Consider the following 25,967-nt stretch of genomic DNA (forward strand, 5'->3'; position numbering starts at 1 on the left):
TATTTTAAATATTAGTCTAAAAAAATTAATATAAAATTCTAATTAAAATTTTCAGTTCAATGATTGTTTATCCAATTTATTTAAAATTAAATTAATTATATATTAAATCAAACTTTTTATCATTTATTTGTAGAATGCAATGCATTGTTGTAGTTATGATTATATCAAACATAAATGAGTAAACATTAGTTGGAGTCATTAATTTATATAACTGGTATTAAATCAACGTATGGTTATTCAATTTTAAAATCTCAACCTTTTTACAAAGTACAGTTTTGTAGTCCCATATAATTATAAAATTAAAAATATGTGACGTTATTTTTTTAATTTTTCTATAATATGGATAATTTTAATTGAAAAATTACAATTTTAAAGGATTTGATGTTCTCTTCTGGTATTTTTTAGAAAGGTGAATATCGGTATTTAAATGTACTTGCATTATCGCCATACTGAATAACTTATATACAGTACACTACTGTAATCAATTTTACTAAGTTATATTTATTCTTGTAATTTTTGGTAAGGTACAAAATTTTCAAGTAAATTTTGACTACAACTCTAAATTAGTATTAAAAATAACAAAACTTTCACTTTCAGACAACTTTATAGCGATTGTTTAAAATGTCTTTTGTTTAATGTAATTAGTGGGGTACAAACAAAATTATATTTATAAACCTGACATTTACTCTCTTTTTTTAAATAGATTTCTATCTATAACAAAGCTATCCACACAAATCATTATTTTAAAAATAATTATAAAAAATAACAATCACAAGAAATAAAAAAAATACTCTTATTTTGAATTTACTAAAAATGTGGTCATTTGTAGAAGTACTCACTCGTGATGTAAACTATGTACAAATTAAAATGTAACAAAACTATTTAATCTTTCTGTGGTGAAATTTTCTAGCAGACAAAACAGCACAATGATATTAAATTGTATCAAGTTAGTAGTAAATGTTTAAATTAATGTGATATCAACAGAGTATCTAATTAATAATATAAATTATGCATTTATAGGATTACATATTTAAGGGTGCCAGTACATATTCTTTAAGGTTAAAAAAGTTGGAATATCAGAAAATGAACGTTTTAAAATATGTACAACACTGATTCACTATTAATTTTTAAATGTGACTTTTTTGTTTTTCAGTCAAGCATGGCAGTTACCAGAATACTAGTGGCTTTTCTAGCAAGTTTAGTCTTCTTTTTAGCAGGTAAGATTTACACAAACTAGTTGCTTAATCTTACGTTCTCTCAAAAATCTTAGTATATAAGATTTGTTTCCAAACTCTCTATTAAAATCCTGTAAATGGAATAAAACTTATTTACTCCAGATATATGAGACTACTCATGTAACGGTTAATATATTATAACAAAAATATTACTTTTTAACAAATTGAGAGGAACCAGCAAAGCTTGAACAAGTAAGAGAAAAGTCAACACAAGATATGATATGGATTGTTACCCAACAATTGTATAGCCATACTATCAACATGTGCTCCAAAATATTCATGGGTGTAGCATACAATATGCTACACCCATCCTCATATTGTATGCTATATGAACCATTAGTCATCAGGGAGGTAAATCGTAATTTACAAGTAATTAACAATCTTGCACAAATCAAAATTAATTACAACATGATTTTTAAAGTTCAAACTCTTTTGTTACAAGGTTATGAAAATAATATTAATAAATCTTGTGCAATAAGTGTATCAGCTTGAGAACTAAAAAAAATCTAGGTCAAAAATAAAATATTAAACATCTGACTATTATTGGAACAACCTGGTACAATATGACATTTTCAAGATACAATAAATCAAATGAGTGGTGGAAGCTGTGGTTTTGTACAGTGGAAGAGGTGGGAGGAAGGTAGGTATTGTGAATAAATTCACAATAATCACTCCGTTGTTACGAATGTATTGTTAATACAGTATTACAAATCAAAATTGACACTCGAGTAGTCTCTCGGACTGATTCTTTATTTATAATGTTAAGTAAATACTGTTTGTTTTCTCTTTATAGTTCAGTAATATCCAAATGTTTCATTTAAATATTTTTTCTTTAAAAAGAGATATGGATGCAAAAATTTTTTTTTTATTACTACATTTTTTTACTCTTAATTTTAATTTCCAGCCTAATCGTTGGGTTGGACATAATCCCCGACTTTTTAATCTAGTTACTTATTGGTCTGCTCTTTATGAGCCGTTGATAACAAAGGTAACAATTAATGTACCATTGTGACAATTTCACAGAAAATGAAGCACTGCCTACGACGCCTGATGTGGCTTCCAATGAGATCTCGACAATAGAGAAACTATTCAGTCCCATTGCAACCGATCCCTATACGGACCCCAGTACTGATGACGAAGGAACAACAGAAGGAATAACGACACCAGAACCGGAAGACTCGCCACCCTGGAGGGCTCACAGGCCATCACACCCCTGTCACCGTCCCTGTCTGGAAGGAGGGTCTCGTATGATCTGCCACTACAACTTTGCCGTCGAGTGGTATTACGCCATGAGCAAGGCTTGCTTCAACTGCAGTCAAAACTCCTCCGACTGCTTCAGGCCTGACTGTGTCGCAGCAAATGGTGTAAAGCGGACAATCATTACTGTCAACAGAATGCTTCCTGGTCCCAGCATAGAGGTAAGGATCACACCAAGTCATACATTTTTTTAGTTATTCCACTCAAACACATATTTTTTTCTAGAACCAATGCAGTTCTAATTTTTTACAAAACTCAATATGAGACCACATTAACTTAAATATGGCTAACATTTAGGTGGTATAATAGATAAAAATACAAAATCACCTTATTTCCAAATACATTAAGTACTAATATGGTGTCAGGTAATTAAAACAAAACAAAATTGTTCAAGTAATGGTTTATTGTATTCTTTCATAGACCCACTGAGTAGAATGGATTGCTTATTAACCAATCAGTAAGGGTGTTCTTCAATCTTCCTCCAGAGAGATGTTATTTCCTTTTTTCCCCTGGCAGTACGTTTTGCTGTTTCATGTCAATGAAAGATGGTTTTTTTCTCATATTGGGAGAGGTGTGAGCTGGGAGATGGTATCTTGTGCTATATCAGGTGTTGTAGTCATGAAGATCTCTACCTTGTGTCAAAGATTGTCCAACAGCATACATTAGAACTTTTATGTAGATGTTTACTACAGTCATGATCTTCAGACTTATAAATGCTTCTCTACAACTTTTCCTGAAGCCTAGCCCTGATAAGGCTGTTACAGCCCTCTTTTGCAACACCAATACTCTCTGGAGATTACTTGCTGAGGTTCCTCCCCACACCACTAGTCCATACACATTAAGCAGAGCCTTTCCAAGATCTAGGAACAATGTTATGAATACTAATTAATATGGAACACCAAATTTTATTTTAGTTTATAAGTGTTTAAGTTGCTGTGAAGAATAACTTTATTTTCCTACATTGAAAATAACAAAAAAATCTATTTACAATAAACCTTTTTTTCATCCTTGTGTATTGAACGTTTTGTCATTGCACATATCCAACATAAGTTTTGATTTTACACTTGTAATACATCATTTTTTAAGGGAGTGTTTAGAAATGAACTTTAGAAGACATTTCATAAGTTTGGCATACGTTAATAAAACTGAGTGAAGAAAGAGGCTGTTGGTTTTAAATTAATATATTGGATATTTTAATTTTAATAAAATGACATTTCTGAAATCGTACACCAAAAAAGTTTCCATTCCACAAGGAATGATAAGTATTTGAAACAGAATTTAAAGGGCATCTTATAATCTAGCCCAAAGAAAAATAATTGAAGATAAGAATGGTTTACAGTATGTACTGTATATGAGAGATGACTGGAGGAAATGACATGTGTATTTATGTAGTTACATGGACGTAGCCAGCGAGGGGATCCAAGGGGTCCAGACCTCCCTAAATTTTCAATTACTTTTTTAGTAAACTATTATTATTATTTAAATAATTCAGTATTGTTGACATGTTATTTTTAAAGATTGTTCTCAACACAGATACGGGTCAAGAACTTTTTAAGGAACAAAATGGGGTCTTACTTTCTGTCCACTTGGGGAAAATGTCACTTGTCTTGACTCCACCCCCCAAATTTTTTTCATTGCTACATTCTTGTTTAGTAATAGTGTAATATAAAATTGTACTATAATTTTTTTAGCAAAAAGGGCAATATTAAATAATATGTCACATGACCACCTTCCTGTTAAGACAAATTTAAAGTTGACCCCTACATCTTAGATCTCATACATAGTGATCTGTATTATTTAAGAAACATGTATTGCGAAAAATAAGAAAAGAAATGAGTATGTTTTGACATTAATGTCATGTATAGTATTCCTCTACTGTTTTTTTGTATTAATACGAGTGTGATCACAATAACCAGCTTTAATTATGAGAATTTTCTAAAAATAACATATACATTCATTTAAAATGTTATAAAATTACATATAACTTTTTCAATGTTTTACTAACTTTTTATAGGATTATAAGAGAAAAGCTAAATTTATTTCATTCTAAGAAATGTGGACTTATTTTATTAAATCTGTTTTTAAATTGAGAACAAAACATTGTTTTCAATTGTTGTTTTATGTAATTTTTGTTGTTTTAATTGTTTTTGAACTGATTGTTTTTTGTTTGTGTTGATAAGGTCTGCCTAGGAGATCACATCATAGTGGATGTAGCCAATCATTTGTCAGAAGAAGGTACGAGTATCCACTGGCACGGCCACCACCAGAGAGGTTCCCCCTACATGGACGGTGTGCCATTCATAAGTCAATGTCCGATACCATCCAACTCTGTGTTCCGCTACCAATTCGTTGCTGACAACCCTGGCACACACTTCTGGCACTCTCACACTGGTAAGTTCCTTTTGTGATATAAATACATTGGATGAGTAAAAATAACATCCAATGGAACACAATCCACCAAACACATTGTTTATCTTTTTAATCACAAAGAAAATGTTCTGGTATTATTCTGTTGGATACACGAATGTAATTTTTGAAGTGACTGAGGACAAAAAAGAATCCAAAAGAAATTTTCATAAATGATTTTTAGTGTGAAATACACATAGTCTGAAATAGAAATTTTTTCTCTCAGGTTTTTGCATGCTTCCAAAACATTTCATATTTCTTTAAATCAAAGAATATTTATTTCTTGTTTATATAACAATGTACACATTTCTAACTTTTAAAAGGACTGCTTTTGGATGTAATCTTTAGCTTCATCTGGCGTGAGTACATTTTTATCTGTGGTAGGAAATACATTTTGAAAAATGATAAGCATGAGTACAAAACCATAAGACTGTAATTGAAAATCTTTCTCATTACTGCCTCAACTTAAATGTTACACTTGAGCTATTCTAGTAATAATCTATTATAAATAGATATAATATGTTTGTGATTAAATGCCATAAAAACATTACTTTAAAATGAAATATTTCAGATATTAGAAACCGGTGTGTCTTACCATGTAATCTTGGTTAGAAACTGAGCTTTTGTTGGTAGTGTATGGTAACTTTTGCATCATATATACACACCATTTAGTTTTTCATGAAACTCATGGAGGAATTCCCTCTAAGAAAGAAATCAAAATATCAGCCACTCCAGTTTTGGTTGGGATCAAAATGGTAGGTTGTCAAAAGAATTCCAACTATCAAACGATAATGTTTTCCCGGTAATATTTAGCATGATGCATTAAAACCAATCTCGGAAACATAAATAATAGTTGCACCTATTTTAGCAAAATGTTCTTCATATAATTGGATGACACTGGTTTAACTTTTATTTATTTTTTTTTAGGTAAATTCCTCTGTCAATTTCACAAAATACTTGGTTATGTGCTTATACAGTTGAAATTGGCACATGGTTGCAAGTAGTATAACTGTTTGCACATGACATAGCTATGGTGGGAAGGGTTGATTCAATTTGAATGTTGAGTTTAGCTCTAGTTCACCTTCCGTTTATTGTAGTGTCTGGTATCTGACGCTGTCTAAGACTTTACTCCACCGTACTTAGAGGTCATGTCAGAAACATCGTAGTGCACTAAATTGTGCACCTGATGAGACTGCCACTTCACCCATTTATAGGTGTCTCTTATGTCAAAAGGATGTAAAGGTCCATTTTGAGCTTCTTCGTCGTCGACTTTCTTTGGAGAGTCATGTTCTCTTCAGAAGAACATGACTCCAGATTCCATGAGTCAAGTCTGAGACAGCGTCAGATACCAAACACTGCAATAGAAAGAAGGTGAACTTGAGTTAAACTTAACATTCATAACTGATTGATTTGCCTCATTCGTCTTTAGTATAAGAAATCTACTTTATGACTCATATTTCAATTCTATTTCGTTAAATATTAATTCCTGAAATTATCCGTGACATTTCAGGATTACAAAGAGGAGATGGACATTTTGGAAGCCTGATCATCCGAACGACGGACAGTAACAACCCTCACTTGGGGCTGTATGACGAGGACCTGTCTGAACACACAGTTTCAATACTAGACTGGTCACACCAGCTGGGGGTTGCCATGTTTACCGCTCACTACCACAGTGACGGTGACAACAAGCCCAAGTCCATGCTGGTCAACGGCAAAGGACGCTTCTACAATGACACGCAGCAAGTCACCTCCACTCCTCTAGAAGTGTTTACAGTTAGACAGGTAAGTCGCTGAGCTTGCAGCATTTCCTTTAAATAACAGGAATTTTCGAGGTTACCTGCAGATTTTTACGTTTTCATGCAAGATATATTGATGAATTAAAAATTACAATAAATAAAGCAGTTTTGGAAAAAATAATATGTTTATCAAATTTTATCAAAATTTAATATAACTTTTTATCGCATTCATCCAAAAACACCCACCTCAATAGTAGTTTAGTCTCATCAGTAAATTTGGTTTTAACTCTTACAACTGCAGTTTCATACATTTAGCTGTTATCGCAACTGTTGTAACCCAGCCAGCCAGCCTGTGCCCTCTGCAGCGTTAGAAATGTTTTACAAATATGGTTTGTACATACTAAAATGTTAAATCTTAATTACTGTATCCGTTTGAATCAAAACACACTAGAATGTAAGAAATTGTGTGAAAATAAATAGTGTAGTCTCTTATTTGTTGTGTTCATAAGTTAAATATTTATTTCAGGGTGTGAGATACAGATTCCGTGTGATCAACGCTGGAGTCCAGAACTGTCCTATAGAGTTGTCAATAGACAACCATACCTTGACTGTTATCAGCAGTGATGGATCAGACTTCAAGCCCAAAATAGGTATTGGATTCATTCTGTTAGTCCTGTCTTATATGTCTGTCCGAGGGGTATTTTAAGAAAAAATATATTTTTTACGGAGCAAGATATATAAGATTTCTACATTTTGAAGTTTATCAAACACAAACAACAATTACCTTTTTTTCACTTTTACTGAAAACAATTACTTTCCCTTTTTTATATCACTGTAAACATAATCAATCCCTGAAACATTATAAATTCAGGTAACCATAATTCTTTTCTATTTCTTGTTTGCCTCATGAAGAAGTTATGGATTCTCACATAATTCTTAAGAACTACAATATATGTACACTGTAACTGTAAATTTACAACTTTGCTAAATGACTAAAAAGCGTTGTCAACACATTTGAACGGCCTCCCCATTCTTACTTCTAAATTCAATCAATATTACATAAATGTTGATTCATTTCAGTCCCCCCCACCCCCCCCCCCCCCCACCCCCCCCCCCCCCCACCCCCCCCCCCCCCCACCCCCCCCCCCCCCCACCCCCCCCCCCCCCCACCCCCCCCCCCAAATGGTTCATCCTAGTATAAGAAAGCCCGTGACCGGCTCACACTGTCCTCGTTTCTTTCTCTCCCAGGTTACCCTTTCCACCGTAATCCCACCCGGTCGCTCAATTACCTATTAATAGTAACGGGGGGCGAAGGAGCCGATTAGCATTGTAAATAAGACACAACCCTGGCGTTTTCCGTGAAATATCGGATAGTCCAGCAAGAGGCTAGTTTTTGGAATCCAACAGTGAGAATGCTGGCAGAAAAGAAGTAATGCCAAAAGGTCCCATAGTCCTTGTTTTTACATAACGAAGATACACTTTAAAACATATATTCATGATTTTTACTTGTCTACCGGTTGATTATACACATACAAACTAAAAAATATGACATCCTTTTGTTTTAAAGTCTGTTATCAATTGACGATGGAAGGTTTGAAAGGATATCAAAATTTCGGACATTTGCTATAGTTATTTGTAACAAAAATGTATAACATAACGTTTCGAGGATTGGAATCTATCCCTTCATCAGGTGGGGGACATATTAATACATACAAAAATAAAGAACAGAAATTAAAAAAGATGGGAAAGAAAAGGTTCAAAATGTTCAACATGCCAAAAAGCTGCTTCCAGCCCAGGCGTTGTCACTGCACAGAATGCAAGTCACGAGTACGAGAATCACAATCACACATCACACCAGCACAGGCTAAAGTTGGATAGGCTTTGTCCTGTAGTAATTTTTGTCAATATTGTTGACCTTGCACTGTACCTTATTCTTGGACGGTTAAATAGCGCACAAGGTCGAATAGAATAAAGATCCACATGTGTCCAAGTCTGCTTTTGCTAAAAGTACATTCGACTTTAAATTTACTTAAAAATTTGCATTTCTGTATGTGTTCAAATGTTGACGATTTTGTCTTGTAACTTTCAATTAACAACTAAGAAACAAGGACGTAATAAATTAAAGCATGTTGGTAGATATGAATTATTAATGGGGCAAGTGGAGTTCCAATCTATTACATAGTTACACTATTAAGCACCTTTATTACGTTAATGTTATGCACCCTTTTAATAAAGATATATTCTCGGTATACTAATGGATAATTAATTTATCGGAGTTCTATGCCGCCTGGATTATATTTAATTATTAAGTATAAGACTAATGTACAACAACGGCCATTGTTTTCTTTGGCGATGGAAAGGTTTTTCTTGTACAACCTTCAGCGTACTTCTAAGATACTTTTGTTAGGAGTTCTATGTGGCAATAGCAGAAAACCTTTACAATAAGCACACAAATGGTGTATGTAAATCGAAGGGACCTTGTGGCGTCTGACACGCCAACTCAGGCGACCTTGGAAAATGACCGTAAAAAATTAAAATGCCTTTAGACCAACCCAACCTATATAAATGTTGTTTAGTGTTATCCTTGATCCTTTAGACCAACCTAACTTTATAAATTTTGTTAGTATAATCCGGGATTATAGAACCTTCTTAACATGCAGCCTTGCTTTAAACCATATCAAAAAGGTTGTAAATTGTTTAGACCAACCTAACTTTTATAAGTTTTGTTGGTATTAATCTGGATTAATAGAACCTTTTTAACATGCAGCCTTGCCTTAAACAAACACCCTCAAAACAGGTCTTAACTCCTTTAGACCAACCTGACTTTTACAAGTTTTGTTGGTATTGGTCTGGATTATAGAACCTTCTTGACATGTAGCCTTGCTTTAAACATACACAGTCCTCATTATTTTGAGCACAGCACACTTGTGACTGTATTTCAATGCGTTCAATTTTAAGGCGTTAACTATACGTGTAAGAGACTCCTGAACATAATCCTACACGTAAAAGGTTTATCTACACTCTCTCACTCAATCACCAATTCTCTAACTCCCCGATATCCCAGAAAGTTGAAATTTGACACACGTGACTTACAAAAAAAAAATCATAAAGATCAAATGGGGAATAAATGAGATTGCAACTTTATATTTGTCTTTCCAACTTCCCGATATCCTAGAAAGATGAAGTCTGACACAAACATCCTTCATGACTGAGAAAGAGACATGGGTAAGACAGTCAACCAAGAGAAGAACAAACGCGTTTTTCATTAAAGATTAACCATCCACAGGGACTTAAAAAGGGTTGCAACCCCAAGACAAACCCATGTTTTGTTGTTTAACTCCCGATATCCTACAACGAAGAAATTTGGCACACGTGTGGTTCATGCCATCAATATTTTCATGACGATCAACCATCCATCGCGGTTGAATTAGGTTACAACCCCCTAGAAGATCTAATAGTAAAATACGTGCCAAGCCGCAGGTTACTGCTAATTAGTAATATATAACGTATTTTCAGACCATTTGTGCAGTGTAAAATAATATTTACTGTATGGAATACTACATCATTTATACTTATTTTTCACAGTTAGTAGCGTTTAGAAAAATTTAATTAACGACAAGCACTCTAAAACTCTAGAAAGTACTATAGAGCAGTTGACAGGAAGTTGTGAAGAGTTGCCCACGTAACATTACGTGATGTGTCGAATCGTGTGACCCCGGGCGGCGGTCCTGAAGTCGTGCCCGGAAAGTACCAACCGGTCGTCAAGTTTTCACAACTCTACCAGTAAGGAAGCTAGTTGTGGCCCGCTATCTATTCCGGCAGCGCCAGTCGAAGATCACGGGGGGTGTCATTATCTGTGTGCCGCACCGCGATCTCTTGCGTGCGCCCACAGACCGCAACGTCCTCGTCCTTGACTGGAACGAGTGGTGCAGCCACTGCGGACAGCAAAGTTAGGTTGTGCTGCTTTGGAGTGGATCCAACTTCACTGAGTCTGGTTCTGTGTAGCCACTCTACGATCTCTTGCTTGAGCCCTCAAACTACATCGTCCTTGCCCTTTAGTGGAACGAGTCTGCAGCCACTGCAGACAACAAGTTAGGTTGTACTGCTTTGGAGTGGATCCAACTTCACTGAGTCTGGTTCTGTGTAGCCACTCTACGATCTCTTGCTTGAGCCCTCAAACCACATCGTCCTTGCCCTTTAGTGGAACGAGTCTGCATCCACTGCGGACAGCACGTTAGGTTGAAACACTGCTTTTTGAGTGGGTCGAATTTCGCTATGAGCCTGGTACTGTGACTCTTGCATGAGCCCTTCAAACTGCAATGTCCTGCCCTTGAATGGAGCGAGTCTGCAGCCACTGTGAAAGAGCAAATTTAGGATGTGCTGATTTTGAGTGGGTCGAACTTCGCTATGAGCCTGGTTCTGTGACTCTTGCATGAGCCTTAGACCGCAATGTCCTGCCCTTGAATGGAGCGAGTCTGCAGCCACTGCGGATAGCAAGTTAGGCTGTGTTTGCTTTGGAGTATATGTAATTTTTCTGTGAGTCTGGTTCTGTGCTTATGCCGCTGTGATGTATGATTCTGTGATCTCCCTACTCATTTTCTAACACTGGACTTTTATATTGGAAGAGACAGTGAAGTGAAGCTCATGGTATGAATCTATTCTGGGCTCATAACATCTGAAAGGCATGAGATGATTTGATATCCCTTTTTTATGTGTCGGGGAGTAAAGTAAGCATCTCTTATTTTGTCACTAAACAGTTCACTCAGGTATATAATACCCCAATGTTTGAGGGGCTACTTCCCACTATAACGTAGTTTTCCAAGGCCCGATGCATACGAGAAGTTTCAGAAACTCGAAATCCTGACGACCTTAGTCACCCCCGAGTGTCTAAGCAATAATTGGGGTTTTTTAATCATAGCTTTTGATATTGAGCTTCAGCCACTAAAGCAACGGAACGAAAATTCCCAGGGATAATATTTTTACATACTATAAGCAGGATTTTCTTGTGTTAATTAAAAAAAAATGCTCTTGGCATGTTTTTAATTTACTCTCATTAAACAGTGTCCCTCAGATAGTTCTCCTGATGGAAAACTTCAGTCCTTCGAGCTTTGTGTAGTCCGTAGAGAGTACAGATATTGAGGTTTCTTATATTTCTATTACTAACCGAGATGCCCAGTTTTATCGTAAAGAGAGAAGATACAGCAGCGACATGTTTTGTGGGCTGGCGCTAATAAGTGTAAGTAATGCGGAATTGTAAACTTCTTCCAGAAATCATGGTTACTTTCGAATTTGAGTGATAAGATCGATGGAAACTTTATTGGGACGATTACAAATTTCTAGGTACTTTGAAATGTGAAGTAAATTGGTCATTGGAATGGAATTGTGCAGTATGTACGTTTTTCCAAAATCCTGATGGAATGAGGCATGATGTTTGCAGAGCTGACGTTTTTTCCTCATCGGTATCACTCCGATTATTCGTCATGCAATGAAGATCTCCGATGACCACTTGACTTTGTTGTAGAATTTGCGTTTCTAAGATTTGTGCAGCAAAAATATTACGATTTTTAATATTTTTAAAACGAATTTCTAGTAGTGACTTGATTTTAAGAACATCCTTGGAGAGCTCACCATCCAGACGAGAGTCTCTCATAACGAAACGTTTTGGAGGCTATGGAATATAACCATAAACCAGTAGCGAATGTTAATTCCATGTGGCCACACAATTAGAAATAGTGCGGGTGGTTGATCAGGAGTGAGGTAATTGCATGCACGTTTAATACATGCAGGAAACCAGTAAATCCGCATGCGTCATGAACTACTACTGGTAGTACAGTAGCAGTTGCAGGCTAACTAATGTAAAGGCCATGTAGGTGTATCCAGCAGGCACTCGCTAACTACGGTTACGTCACGAGAGTAACACCTGCAATACTTCTCCACTGACCCCATCCTGTCAGGGCCTTACCATCCATAAATTTCACCTAGGCTAATTCCACGTGGCCTCAAGCCTCCTACCAAATGGTAGGCGTCGCAACTGGCTCGGAACCACGCGCAACACACTCGCAACCACAGTGTCAGACTAATATACTAAGAGTGGTCTCATGAAGTTTAACTTAAACGGGAATTATATTCTCTTAAACATCGGAGCAAGTTATGAGTCAGTAGCAATCTTTAGTCTGTTTCATTCTTTGGATTTAGATCTGGTATGAATAAGAGAGAATGCACTATTACACTCTTTTATTACTGTAAAATAATTTTAATTTTAAATAATTCGAACTTCCAAAGAGGCCAAGTGCCAAATATTTTTTTCTTCTGCTACTTACGAAAGCCAGTATGTTTACAAGTTGTTTATGTCTAAGGGAACTGAAAGAATTTATATCAAGTTACTTTTTAAGTTACATTATGTTATTTTTTAAATCTAAATATATGTTTAAGTTTTTCATTTAGTGCATTTATTCAGTCTTGGTAAAGTGTAATTATATTGTTTATGATTCTTAAATATGTAAGTATCTTATTTATTTGATTGTTTGTTTTTGTGGCAGAATGAGAAAATTAATACGTGCATTTATTTATTTATTTCTGGCGATATGATAAACAATTATGAACATGAGTAGAGAGTAGTAATCTATCCATAGCACAGTGCTTCGTTATGTCCATGTTAAATTATTGTAGAACATGATAAAAGATAGAACAAATAGACGACATCGCATGTTTTGCGAACATGGTGGAAGCTAGCACAGAATATCAGTGGTTCTGCAAAAGTTTCAGATTTAGACCGAAATTTAGGATGTAAATAAAATTCCTTACCTGAAACATTTTTTAAGGTTACAAATGTTTGCAGAGTACAGGAGCAATTATTTGACCTTTTTTGGATTATAAACATACAGAATACTCGTAATTTGCTAAGTATAAGAAAGTAATTGAGAACTTTTGGACCACACTGACACATCGTTTATTTGTAATCAACAATGTACATCGTATAGCGAAAGTCAATCTAAAATTTTAAACACTTATTGGTAGGCTATAAGTAATTAAGATCTCAGTCAAACTGAATTAATATTACAAACCACGATTAAATAGATTGAAAAAGACAATACATCAATGTAGAAAATGCTGTAGAATGAAAATTTTCATTTGCCACTTAACATACATTTTACAAAATGATGTAGTGAATTTAAATTCAATCGTGCTTTATTCATAAGATTATTCAACACAAATGTATCTTTGAAATTCAAAATACGTTCAATGATAACAACACAAACTTGTGAAAACGAATTAAATCTATGAAAATGATTTATCAAATGATGTCAAATTCTCTAAGACGTAGACTTAATTAAGTACATATTTGAACTATCCAAACAGTTTGTATATTAAGACTATTAAAGTTTTCAGACGCCACTAAATTAAACACGAGTTTTGAGCACACTGGCTGAGCTTTTAGTACAACGCTGTTACTGTAATAATAATAATAATTCTTTAATTCTAGTAAAACAATTAACAAAATCGTATTGCAAGCGTCCATATCAAAAATATCGATTTAAAAATCTATAAACTAAACCTATCTTATCATAGGCACAGTCAATTCCACATATTAATGTGCGAACCTAACAGTAATGTTGTATTCTGCATGTTTTGGATATCAGAAAAGGATAAATAGAATATTTGATAAAATGCGAATTTTCATCCCAGCGGCCCATCGTAAACTCATCAACGGAGTAATAAATGCCTTTGACAACAAAAAGTGTCTTAATCGACATTTGAATTGTTTGGGTTCATTTAATTCGTTTTGAGATCTCCAGGGAGATTATCGATTAACTTGACACCCATTTGAGATGGCAAGTGTTCGAACATAGACGTTCTATGCTGTTCAGTTCTGAAGTTGTTCCTGCCTCTGGTCCTCGTACTGGTGGACGTCCCTGCCCTGAACCAGTTCACATTGAATCGGCAGTACAGTGGTGACATCGAGAATATAGAGGCTGAGTAAGGTCAAAAATCCAAGCTCCCTGAAGGAAATTTTACACGACTCTGGGTTTTAATTTTCCAAATTATTCTATCAGCTTTCTTTCTTGTTCTAAATACTCTATAAAATTTGTATTTAGAACAGCTGCCCCATAATGCAATTCTTAGGCTACGTTGAATTCATATTGTGGGCATTGTAACTCATTTAGTAGTGCGAGTTTTTAACCCTACGTTGTCGTCTACTGCTGATATAGCCTATGAAATAAGAGTAATCGATAGTATATACTGTATATATAAAAATATGTATAAAAAAAAAATTAAATAAAATATGTATATGGTATGTAATGTGTATATAAACATATATTGCATATAAACATTGGACATCGATATGGGTGTTAGAGCAGCTATCTTTTGAAACATTGACTTTGAGTCTTTGTATAATTGTTTTGGAAAATAATCTCCATTAAAAGGTGTTTTAAGACAAGGTGTTGATTTTACCGTAGCCGACCACAGAATACAAATGTAGGACGCAATGTTGACAAGATCCAGAGCTAATTTTTACGAACCCGTGGTGTCAATAGACACACCTCGGCCGTCCTTGACCCGTGAAGCGGCCGTCATCACTAGCTCTGTCATCACTTAGCGCGAGCGCCCGTCATCACCTTGCTATTACGCACTGTTCATCTGTAGGCCTACAGCTGACTGATGACCAGAACTGGTGGTATTGTTTAAATTGAAAACAACCTTTGGAGACGCCCTGTTTATTGTTTATGTCAACTTGTGGAAATCTGTATCAACGTGAGAGTGCTTCTTAGTACTGTGCTAGGATTCTAAAAATACGAATGTCTGTTTTTAGTGAAACGTCTTTTAGTTTTTATGCGCATATAACAAAACAAGGTTATGCGCTAAACCTTGAACAAGTTTACTACTCTCTTAATTTTGAATGAAACTCTTTTAATAATATACAACTAAGTCATTCACATAATTTAATTGTTTTTTTTCTTGTAATTTTCCAATTGTTTCGAAGAAACAATATTCCCCTTAATATTTCTCTTTAAATAATTAACTATTATTTGTTACAGTTTTATAACAGTGGGATGTGTATAAATTGTGTCTTTAAAAGTAAAACAATTCTGTGACGAAAAATTATGAGTAATTGGTTTAAGGTTTAATATGCTCTTATAAAAACAATTACGTACATTTCAGCATGGACGACCGAAACAATCATAATCTAGAAACAGGATTATAGGCCTGTAATTTGACAATGTCGGCATAAATAACATTGTTTTCGTTTTCAGGAAATTTAACGGCTTAACACATTTGTACGGTAGCCTGTGCAATGTCCAGTCTTCATTATACAGGGTTGTCCCGTAACTCTCTGGACAAAGGTATAACCACGTTATTGCTCGGATCAAGACAAACATTTCACCACATGAACATGGGTCTCCGATGTTTTAGTTTCCCATCTGTCTGTATGTATGTATTTTTCATTAAAAAATTAATATTTTCAAATATAAATAAATAAAATTAAACCAGATTTTGCTCAAATGTTTATGATAACAAGGCCAGTTTAATAAAAAAATATATCAAGAATTTATCTTTAGTATTTTCAAAATGGCGGTCATAAAAACTTTTCTAAACATTGAATATCTTAAGAACTTGCACACTTTTCTCAAGAATAACAGTTCTTAGAGGATATTATCACAAATCTAATGACACTAAAAGTATTCAAAACGAATAATAAATCATTGATTTAGAGCAGATTTTACTGTGACAAAACATGGCCAACATTGAGGTTCTCAGCGAATAGCCAGCAACACAAAAACTGAATAAACGGCAGCTGAAAAGTTTTTATGGCCGCCATTTTGAAAATACTTCAGATAATTTAATGATATTTTTTCAGTAACTAGCCTTATTATAAACATTTGAGCCAAATTTGGTATAATTTAATTTAACTGTTTTTGAGATATTAATTTTTTTTAACAAAGAACACATATGGGAAACTAAGCACCGGAGATCCATGTTCATATGGTGAAATACGAGTATGTTTGTCTTAACCTGAGCAATATCGTGGTATACCTTTGTCGAGAGAGTTACGGGACAAACCCTGTATAATTGTAACCTGCATTTTAAATTTTCTGTATGGATGAGTTTGACTGGCACAAAAATTTACGCAGACAAAATACACACCACAGATTTGAGTTTTTTCAGTCCTAAGTTAGAATAATATCACTTTGTATTTGATTATTCAATTAAGGCACAAACATGCGGATCGATAAAACATGTTGACATGTTTCAATGTAGTGTACTACCTATAGCGCGAGTTTATATGAAGATTATAATTGTGAGGTTTTGCCTTTACCCTTAATGATTGTTTCGGTTTTGTGGAGCTTTCGTAACAAAGTATTGGCAAAAACATAAATATATAACATTTCGACTAATCCATAAACACTTTATTGTACATTTTCTATTTACGAGTACAACTTGTATAAAAAGATCTTTTCTGCACTCATTGCGAGCCTCCCAACACTACAAAAAACTATTCCTTTCTTAGGTTTAGAAAGTAAATTGTGTTTCAGGAACGTGAAATATGACATTCCATTATTATAATCAACACTCCTAGCAACAAAAACTGCATTGAAAATAAAACAAAACCATAAATTGGTCATGTTTTTTCGTGGTGAAATGGCCTTCACTTCCAGTTGTACCGGGGCAATTACTCGCGGGCAGGCTGTTCCAAGGCTGGCCAGGCATTCGCGTTCAGAGTTTCACTAACGAGGTTTTGTCGCACAAGAGTAATACAGGACCTGAAATATATAATTAAAACGCTGTACAAACTAAAACATATTGCAACATTTTATTTTTTACTAATGTATTTGTATGTAATGTATATATATAAACATTGAATTGCAAAAAATACCTGCTCCGCCGGGAGTTCGAACCCGGATCTCTCACTTGCCGGGTGAATGTGCTGACCATTAACAACCACAGATCCCTCCTTACTTTTTCCGATTCATTTATTTTGTATTTGGCCGATATCTGTCCATATATGCGTTTAAATAAGCCAAACTAACATATGATCGGAAGACCAATACCTGTCAAAACGACTTTTTATTTACATTAAATTGTATAAATGGCAATAGCCTTATTTAATTTTAATAAACATTGAATCGCAAAAAGTACCTGGTCCGCGATTCGACTCCCGGCGGAAGCAGGTACTTTTTTAAGTTGTTTAAGCTTAAAAGTCCTTATGGCCGCCATTTTGAAAATACTAAAGATAATTTCATGGTATTCTTTTAAGTAACTGGCCTTCTTATAAACACTTGGTCAAATTTGGTATAATTTCATTTATTAGTTTTTAAGATGTTAATTTTTTTTATAAGAAACACATACAGACAGACAAATGTGAAACTAAGCATCGGAGACCCATGTTCATATGGTGAAATATGCTTGTCTTGACCTGAGCAATTTCGTCCAGAGAGTTACGGGACACCCTGTAAAAATATAACGTTGCCACTCATACACTAGATAATATATAAATAAAGGTTGATGTGGACTCTAATTCACGCAACTCCACAATAACAAACTGTCCTTGCTGTAAATGTTTATCCAATAGATCGGGATTGTTTTGTTTTAGCCAAAAGTTCAGTTTTTGTTAATTTTGTAAACTATGCTGTTGTTTATTTCTCTGATACCCAAAACCGAAATGTAACATCAGTTGCTAGTCTTAATGAAGTCGTCCCTGAATGATCGTGCGTCAAAAATGACGGGACGTACAGAACTGGGTCGTGAGTTGAAAAAAACTTACGTGACATACACATGTGGGCGTACGTACACCAAACACAATTCTAATCAGTTGGACAATCGTCCAAAACTGCAAAAGTTTGCCCAAAATAAAAAACTGCCATTTCGGCTAGAAGTAAAATTCTGACAGACATTCAAATAGGGCCGCCGAGAGCTGGGTGGGTCCCGGGGCATTACACTGGTAAGGACCCCCCCACAAATTGAAATATATATTTTTACCTTTCAACACTTTTTGTTCTATTAAAATGAGTGTACTTACTAATTAGACACGAAAACTGCATATGTGTTAATTGCTTTATGAATTCCAACAGTTTTGATCTTGACCGGATAATTATTGGTAAGTGCAGCTGAGGAAAATGGAATGCTCAAAACAGTGCACCTGTACCATGTACAGTGTAGTAGCTATACGATTTTTAGTCTTAATATGATTACAATTTTCGGCGTTATGAAATTTTTTAAGGAGCTCTCTTCCTCGTTGGCTGCTCTGTTCTGAGCTAGGCTTCATACCTTTTTGTACCTTTCTCGTTTAAAGAAATATTATTCAAACATGAAAAGTCATACTTTTATGACTTATATAATAACAAGCAAGGGACTACCTGAATCGGTGAATGCTCTAAACACAGACATTTAAAAGGGATCAAAACAGACATGGTTTGCATTAGCCTACGGTTTACTAAATAGTAAATTTGAGATTCAAAATAATTTAAAACATGAATAGTTTTGACGGACAGTTTCACGGCTTTAATAGGTTATTAAAGGCTATTTAACTTTTTTCAATAGGTTAAAGAGGGGGTGCACCCCCGCGCACTCTCCTCAATCCGGCCATGTTTTGTAGTTTATGGTGCTTTGTCACTCTCATGGATCACAATCAGCTAATTGTTATGAGTAAGTAATCTACTATCATCAGCCAAGACGGCGTCCTTTCCTTACAAGGCAGGCCAATCATATAGTAGTTTAGTGAACAACGATCTATATACGACCGACGGGGACGGTCAAACGTGACGCCTACGACCAGGTGACATACAGACACCGATAATGTACTCGCATCGTAATCTAGATACGACCGACGGTCAACGTGACGCCTACGACCAGGTGACATACAGGCACCGATAATGTACTCGCATCGTAATCTAGATACGACCGACGGTCAACGTGACGCCTACGACCAGGTGACATACAGGCACCGATAATGTACTCGCATCGTAATCTAGATACGACCGACGGTCAACGTGACGCCTACGACCAGGTGACATACAGGCACCGATAATGTACTCGCATCATAATCTAGATACGACCGACGGTCAACGTGACGCCTACGACCAGGTGACATACAGGCACCGATAATGTACTCGCATCATAATCTAGATACGACCGACGGTCAACGTGACGCCTACGACCAGGTGACATACAGGCACCGATAATGTACTCGCATCATAATCTAGATACGACCGACGGTCAACGTGACGCCTACGACCAGGTGACATACAGGCACCGATAATGTACTCGCATCATAATCTAGATACGACCGACGGTCAACGTGACGCCTACGACCAGGTGACATACAGACACCGATAATGTACTCGCATCATAATCTAGATACGACCGACGGTCAACGTGACGCCTACGACCAGGTGACATACAGGCACCGATAATGTACTCGCATTTTAATCTAGATAAGAGGAAACCACGTATAAAGAATATTTTAAAATTAATTAATCCCAAAATCCTTTAACATTAGTCAAGCAAGTATATACGTTTTGTGAATTTTTAAGAAAAAAAAGGCGATAAAAAGTTGATAAAACTGTTCAATACATGTATAAACATATAGAAAGTGTTTATCATCTATAATGGTTTTGTGTGATTTCAAAGATCAATGTCTGGTGAATAATATGAAAATGATTTATTTAACCAAAGGGTCAAATACCCCACAGTCTGCACACTGGACCAGTAAACTGCTAGGACCCGAGCGTACTGAGTGGGTTGCAAGCCGTGAAGGCGAGCAAATATCAACTGATCAAATATTGACTCCTCCAGGCGACTTTAGTCAACATTGCCTTTTCTTACACTAAACCCGCTATGGCCATGTTCAGTCGACAGATTTTAAAACAGAAACATCGCGTTTTGAAAATCATGTATTGTTATGATTCCAAATAGCCTATTTTTAGTAGGCCTACTTTTTCTGAACATTTTCGGTGTAGGAAAAGTTTCCACTTGGGTCCCGCTACTGGACCTCATTTTGAGTGAGTTACTTATTCTGTCATTCCAGCCCACAACATCCGGCCGAGAGAACTAGCGCCGTAGTGCAAAATAAAATGTCACTTATTTTTTTTATAAAAAACATATTAATAATTCATATTTGCACCATAAATCTTTAAATAGCTCTATTTCAAGGATGGATATAAACCAATTTCAATGTGGAAAAACAATTCTCTACCTGTGTGTGATATCATTACGATTATAGCCGCAATTCGTGACGCACTTTTACGAAACATAAACGATCTTCAAGCTTTAATGTCTCGTTTACGTTAACAGATTACATTTTTACAACATATTATATTGTCTTTTATGAACATTCCCTACCACCTTCAACATTTAACTATGGTTAATTTTGAAAATTATACATTTTTTGGTTTTTTACTATTTACTTGAATTGATTGTAATTTTCTTTTTAATGTTTGTGATAAATTCTTGCAATTGCTAGGACATGTGTGTTCTGCATAAAATGTAATAGTGGTTTAGAGCAAGTAGTTCATGAGCAAAAGGGATATTGGTTTAAAAAACCTGCTTCCGGAAATTAAGAAAAAATAACTCGCAATAAATGTAAGAATATTATTGACCTTCTTTTAAAATATCCCTGCATTGTATTCAGGTTGCGTTTGTTTCTCCACATCGTTAATCCTCTTCATTAAAAACACTTCCTTGTTTTCTACATTTTAAAAAAATCTACTTGATTGGAAATTTTTTTCTTTTTTCACTCGATATATATCGGTAGCTGACAAAATGTGAAGACATTTATCTCTAGGTTTCGGCCACATGTATTTAATACTCTAATTCCCTTCATTTTTCTCTATGACACTTGAACTAACTGAGTGAATACTGGTTCTTTATTGATTATCACGGAAACATCTTTTCCTAAAAAGCTTTTAAGACCTCATTATTCTAACGCTAAACCATAGAAGAAATGAAAAAGCTATAACAAAATTCAAAATGGAGGTTAAAAACCAGTTTTAATTTTTCTCTAATTGTTAGCAGTAGACTAATAGGCTTCGGGAAATTCCATCCCGCCTCATAAAACCAGTATTATGATTTCACAACAACCGGTTAAATGTAAACAAGCAAGCCTCCTTGGAAACCAACAGGATGACAAACACTACAAACCAAATTAGCCCATCATTGCACGCGCTTATGTTTTTATTACAGGAGAGAAAATATGAATTTCAATGTTTAGAACAATGAAGTCTTGTCATTATAAACACTTTTATTTGCACAAAACAACCCATTACATTAGATCTCAAAATAGTGGACAAGAATCAGAAAATCATATACAAATATTTTGAGTAAAAAACATTTATTTCAGGTATATCTTCCCTTTACGAAATGTAAGGTTAACGAGCCAATTTAGATTGAAAGGGTAATAGAAGGTATTAACTACTAGAAGTCGTGCAGTAATTTTAAAAATTGTTTCAGTTTTTTTAAGATTTTAAAAATAGGTGATAATGTCCGAAACATACTTGTTATCAATATATACCATCCACAGTCAATGAAACACTTTAAACAAACAAAACCCACAGACAAAACCCACAGACAAAACGGCACAAGGAAACTATGCGTAACGCTTCTCGGATTGTACTTAGCAACTTGGTGACAATTGATGTAGAAGTACCGCCAGGAAACCCCGGAGTACCTGGAAACCCCATTCTAGTAAGCTCATGGTCGTCTCCGCACTACAAGGTATAACGGTTGTAATACGTAATACCCCTAAATAAGTTGAGACTGCTTTACAGGGTATAACGGTTGTAATACGCAATACCCCCTAAACAAGTTGAGACTGCCTTACAGATTATAACGGTTGTAATACGCAATACCCCTCTACAAGTTGAAACTGCTTTACAGGGTATAACGGTTGTAATACGCAATACCCCTCTACAAGTTGGGACTGCTTTACAGGGTATAACGGTTGTAATACGCAATACCCCTCTACAAGTTGAGACTGCCTTACAGGGTATAACGGTTGTAATACGCAATACCCCTCTACAAGTTGAGACTGCCTTACAGGGTATAACGGTTGTAATACGCAATACCCCTCTACAAGTTGAGACTGCTTACAGGGTATAACTTGTAATACGCAATACCCCTATACAAGTTGAGACTGCCTTTACAGGGTATAAGTTGTAATACGCAATACCCTCTACAAGTTGAGACTGCCTTACAGGGTATAACGGTTGTAATACGCAATACCCCTATACAAGTTGAGACTACTTTACAAGGTATAACGGTTGTAATACGCAATACCTCTCTACAAGTTGAGACTGCTTTACAGGGTATAACGTTTGTAATACGCAATACCCCTCTACAAGTTGAGACTGCTTTACTATAACGGTTGTAATACGCAATACTCTCTACAAGTTGAGACTGCCTACAGGGTATAACGGTTGTAATACGCAATATACCTCTCTACAAGTTGAAACTGCCTTACAGGTTATAACGGTTGTAATACGCAATCTAAGTTGAGGCTTGCTTAAAGAGCACTTGACCATTTGTCACGAAGAAGCACTCGATCTTAAAAGGAAGAAAATCTTAAAAAGACAGTCTGTGCTTGCCTTATATAGATAGGGCTAATAAATGTTAAAAATGTAAGGTCGCGAATTTCATCCCCGGAGACGTCCAAAAACACATTTTTGAAAATGGGCCTGGATTGTTTTCTCTTTAGTGTGATAAATTTAAAATTCCAATGACTTTAAATAAAACATCTAAAAACTTTGCTCGGTTTCGCAATTTAATTATCGAGTACAAGTGAGGACCTGGTCACAGCTGGGTACTCGTATATCTGTAGGCTAATCAGTAGTCATATGGTTAGTGTTGTAGCTATCACAGAACATGACAGGATAACGCAAGTCTGTTTTTGTCACATTCATCTGACATTATTTTCGTCAAATATTGATCTGAACAGTTTTAAATTAAACCTTTAAAAGTTATATTTAACGCTCATGAAAAAAAATGACATGTGGTTCTAGTAATTTAACACTCAATCAACATTTTTACATACTATAGTTGAATGTTAAAAAAAACAATTGGACTATAGGTGACGAGTCCGAATTCCGAGTACGCAATAAAGGTTTCCAAGTGGGTTTGGATGCTTTTCCTTTGAAAATTTTAATATAATAATTTGAAATGCCTTATGCTAGTCAGCCCTTTAAAAAGTTACTAATAATTAATAAATGTATACTTCATATTTTCATACAACAGCACAAAGGTGATCTCGGCACCTCAATTGTTAATTGAGCCTGAGTTCTACATTGCCAGAAGAGCATAAATCAGCTCTATTTCATTAATGTATCCTAGGATATTTAACATAATCACTAAACGCACAATATTTACTGCAAAAGGCATGATATTTCCTAACTCTACGCTTTTCTAGCTCTAATTCCTCCTTTTTTCTATTAGGACAAGAAGCGTATAAATTGCACTTAGTCCTATAAGAACCTTAGCGCTGCTTCCGGAGTGACAGGATATTCTGGATGGGTAAGGTTAGGGGGTAGGGGCCACCTCCTATCGAGATCCATGAGGAAGAATTTAGGGCACTAATCTCAGTCATGTCTGCCCGGAAGAAGGAGAAGCCAGCTCTGAACCAGCCTCTCTAGTTAAAGCAGGCAGGGGGTGACACACCCTTGTTGAGGCTAGCAAGAACCTGTGATACTTAGGGAACGAACCCCACCAACTCCAGCAGTCATCTCCCGCAGTAGACTAGACCTATCGAATTGCCCTTGAACTCCAGAATCCCGATATTTGCGGTTAGTGATGTGCCGCTCCTGGACATCTATAAGGTTGCCCAAATTTAAGTGCCACATCAGTTTTTGCTGTGCCCATTGGTAGGTTCAACTGGAAGGTATAAACCAGCCAGAAGTGATCCCTGCTGGGTGCTATATCCCCTTTAGTATTTTCCCAACTTAAAACCATCTATAATATGAAAAGTGTGAGTTTCTTAAGAACCCGAGTCTTTGACCTCCTGTCTATCCATCCAAAACACAGCCTGTACAGAAAAATGATTCGTTATAATATTAAAACCTTAGAATCACCGGAATGCTTGGATAACTTCTACTATTGATGTTTCATAATAATTCGTAAAAAAATGATTGTAATCTCTTGTGGAAATCACAAGCCCTGTAGGATCACAATCACAGGATGTCTATTTTTGGCTCTGCAAACAAACACTAACATTGTTTATTCAATCCAATATTACTTCTAGTTGTAACTATTGGTGTTATTGACGTTGATGAAAATGTTAAAACTTGTCATCTTTCACAACACTATGTTATCTCTGGAGGATATCACAGGCAAAAGGGTTGACTTGTGTAGGTAAGATCATAATCACGGGGAAGTTGTTTATTTTTACCTCTGCAAACAAACACTAACAATGTTCACTCAATCCAATATTACTTCTAGTTGTAACTATTGACGTTCTATGAGCATTTGTAAAACTCAGACCATCTTTCACAACACTAGTGTTATCTCTTGAGAAAATCACAGACAATAGGATTGGCTTGTGTAGGTACGATCATAATCACAGGAAAGATGTCTAGTTTTTACCTCTGCAAACAAACACTAACATTGTTGACTCAATCAAATTATACTTCTAGTTGTAACTATTGACGTTCTATGAGCATTTGTAAAACTCAGACCATCTTTCACAACACTATTGTTATCTCTCGAGGAAATCACAGACAATAGGATTGGCTTGTGTAGGTACGATCATAATCACAGGAAAGATGTCTAGTTTTTTCCTCTGCAAATCAATCACTAACATTGTTCACTCAATCCAATATTACTTCTAGTTGTAACCATTGACGTTCTATGAGAATTTGTAAAACTCAGGCCATCTTTCACAACGCTATTGTTATCTCTTGAGGAAATTACAGACAATAGGATTGGCTTGTGTAGGTACGATCATAATCACAGTAAGGATGTCTAGTTTTCCGTCTGCAATCAGACATTGGCATTAGTCACGTAATCCAACACTAGAATATGCGTCTATTACCCAAAAAAACACAAGAGCATATGTAATTCCTGAGCTGGCAGAGTGGTTTTGAGAGCCTCTGACACACCTGTTTGGTCATCCTAACCTAACTAAGGCTCGTCTAAGCTAACACCAGAGACCTCCCCCCAAGGTCGTGCTAGTCACTGTCCATATTTAAACGTTTATTAGAGGCCATCATGTGTTTTAGCGAGCCCAATTTAGCGAACATTCTCACCCGACCATTGCTTTTATGATTCTCTCCCGGCCGCAGAGTTTATTGTGGTTTATAGCAAGATTGTAAAACGCAAGCCCGCTCGAACTGCATGCGACGCGTCC

The 25,967-nt window shown here is 35.6% G+C and overlaps 1 protein-coding gene across 2 annotated transcripts in view; it reads left to right on the forward strand.

The window, feature by feature from the left end:
- Positions 1 to 7,372, forward strand: part of LOC124361863 (laccase-2-like) — a 66,565-nt gene extending 59,193 nt beyond the window's left edge. Inside the window, exons 2-6 of one of the 2 annotated variants that reach the window (XM_046815905.1) lie at positions 1,154 to 1,217; positions 2,259 to 2,653; positions 4,673 to 4,883; positions 6,409 to 6,683; positions 7,164 to 7,372. In XM_046815905.1, coding sequence (XP_046671861.1) covers positions 1,160 to 1,217; positions 2,259 to 2,653; positions 4,673 to 4,883; positions 6,409 to 6,683; positions 7,164 to 7,343 — 1,119 coding nt within the window. In that variant the 5' untranslated portion in view covers positions 1,154 to 1,159 and the 3' untranslated portion in view covers positions 7,344 to 7,372. The remainder of the gene's footprint in view (positions 1 to 1,153; positions 1,218 to 2,258; positions 2,654 to 4,672; positions 4,884 to 6,408; positions 6,684 to 7,163) is intronic. The other variant, XM_046815904.1, reaches the window with a different exon arrangement.
- The last annotated feature ends 18,595 nt before the right edge of the window (positions 7,373 to 25,967 follow it).

This window comes from Homalodisca vitripennis, chromosome 5, assembly GCF_021130785.1.
Source record: "Homalodisca vitripennis isolate AUS2020 chromosome 5, UT_GWSS_2.1, whole genome shotgun sequence".
NCBI lineage: Eukaryota > Metazoa > Arthropoda > Insecta > Hemiptera > Cicadellidae > Homalodisca > Homalodisca vitripennis.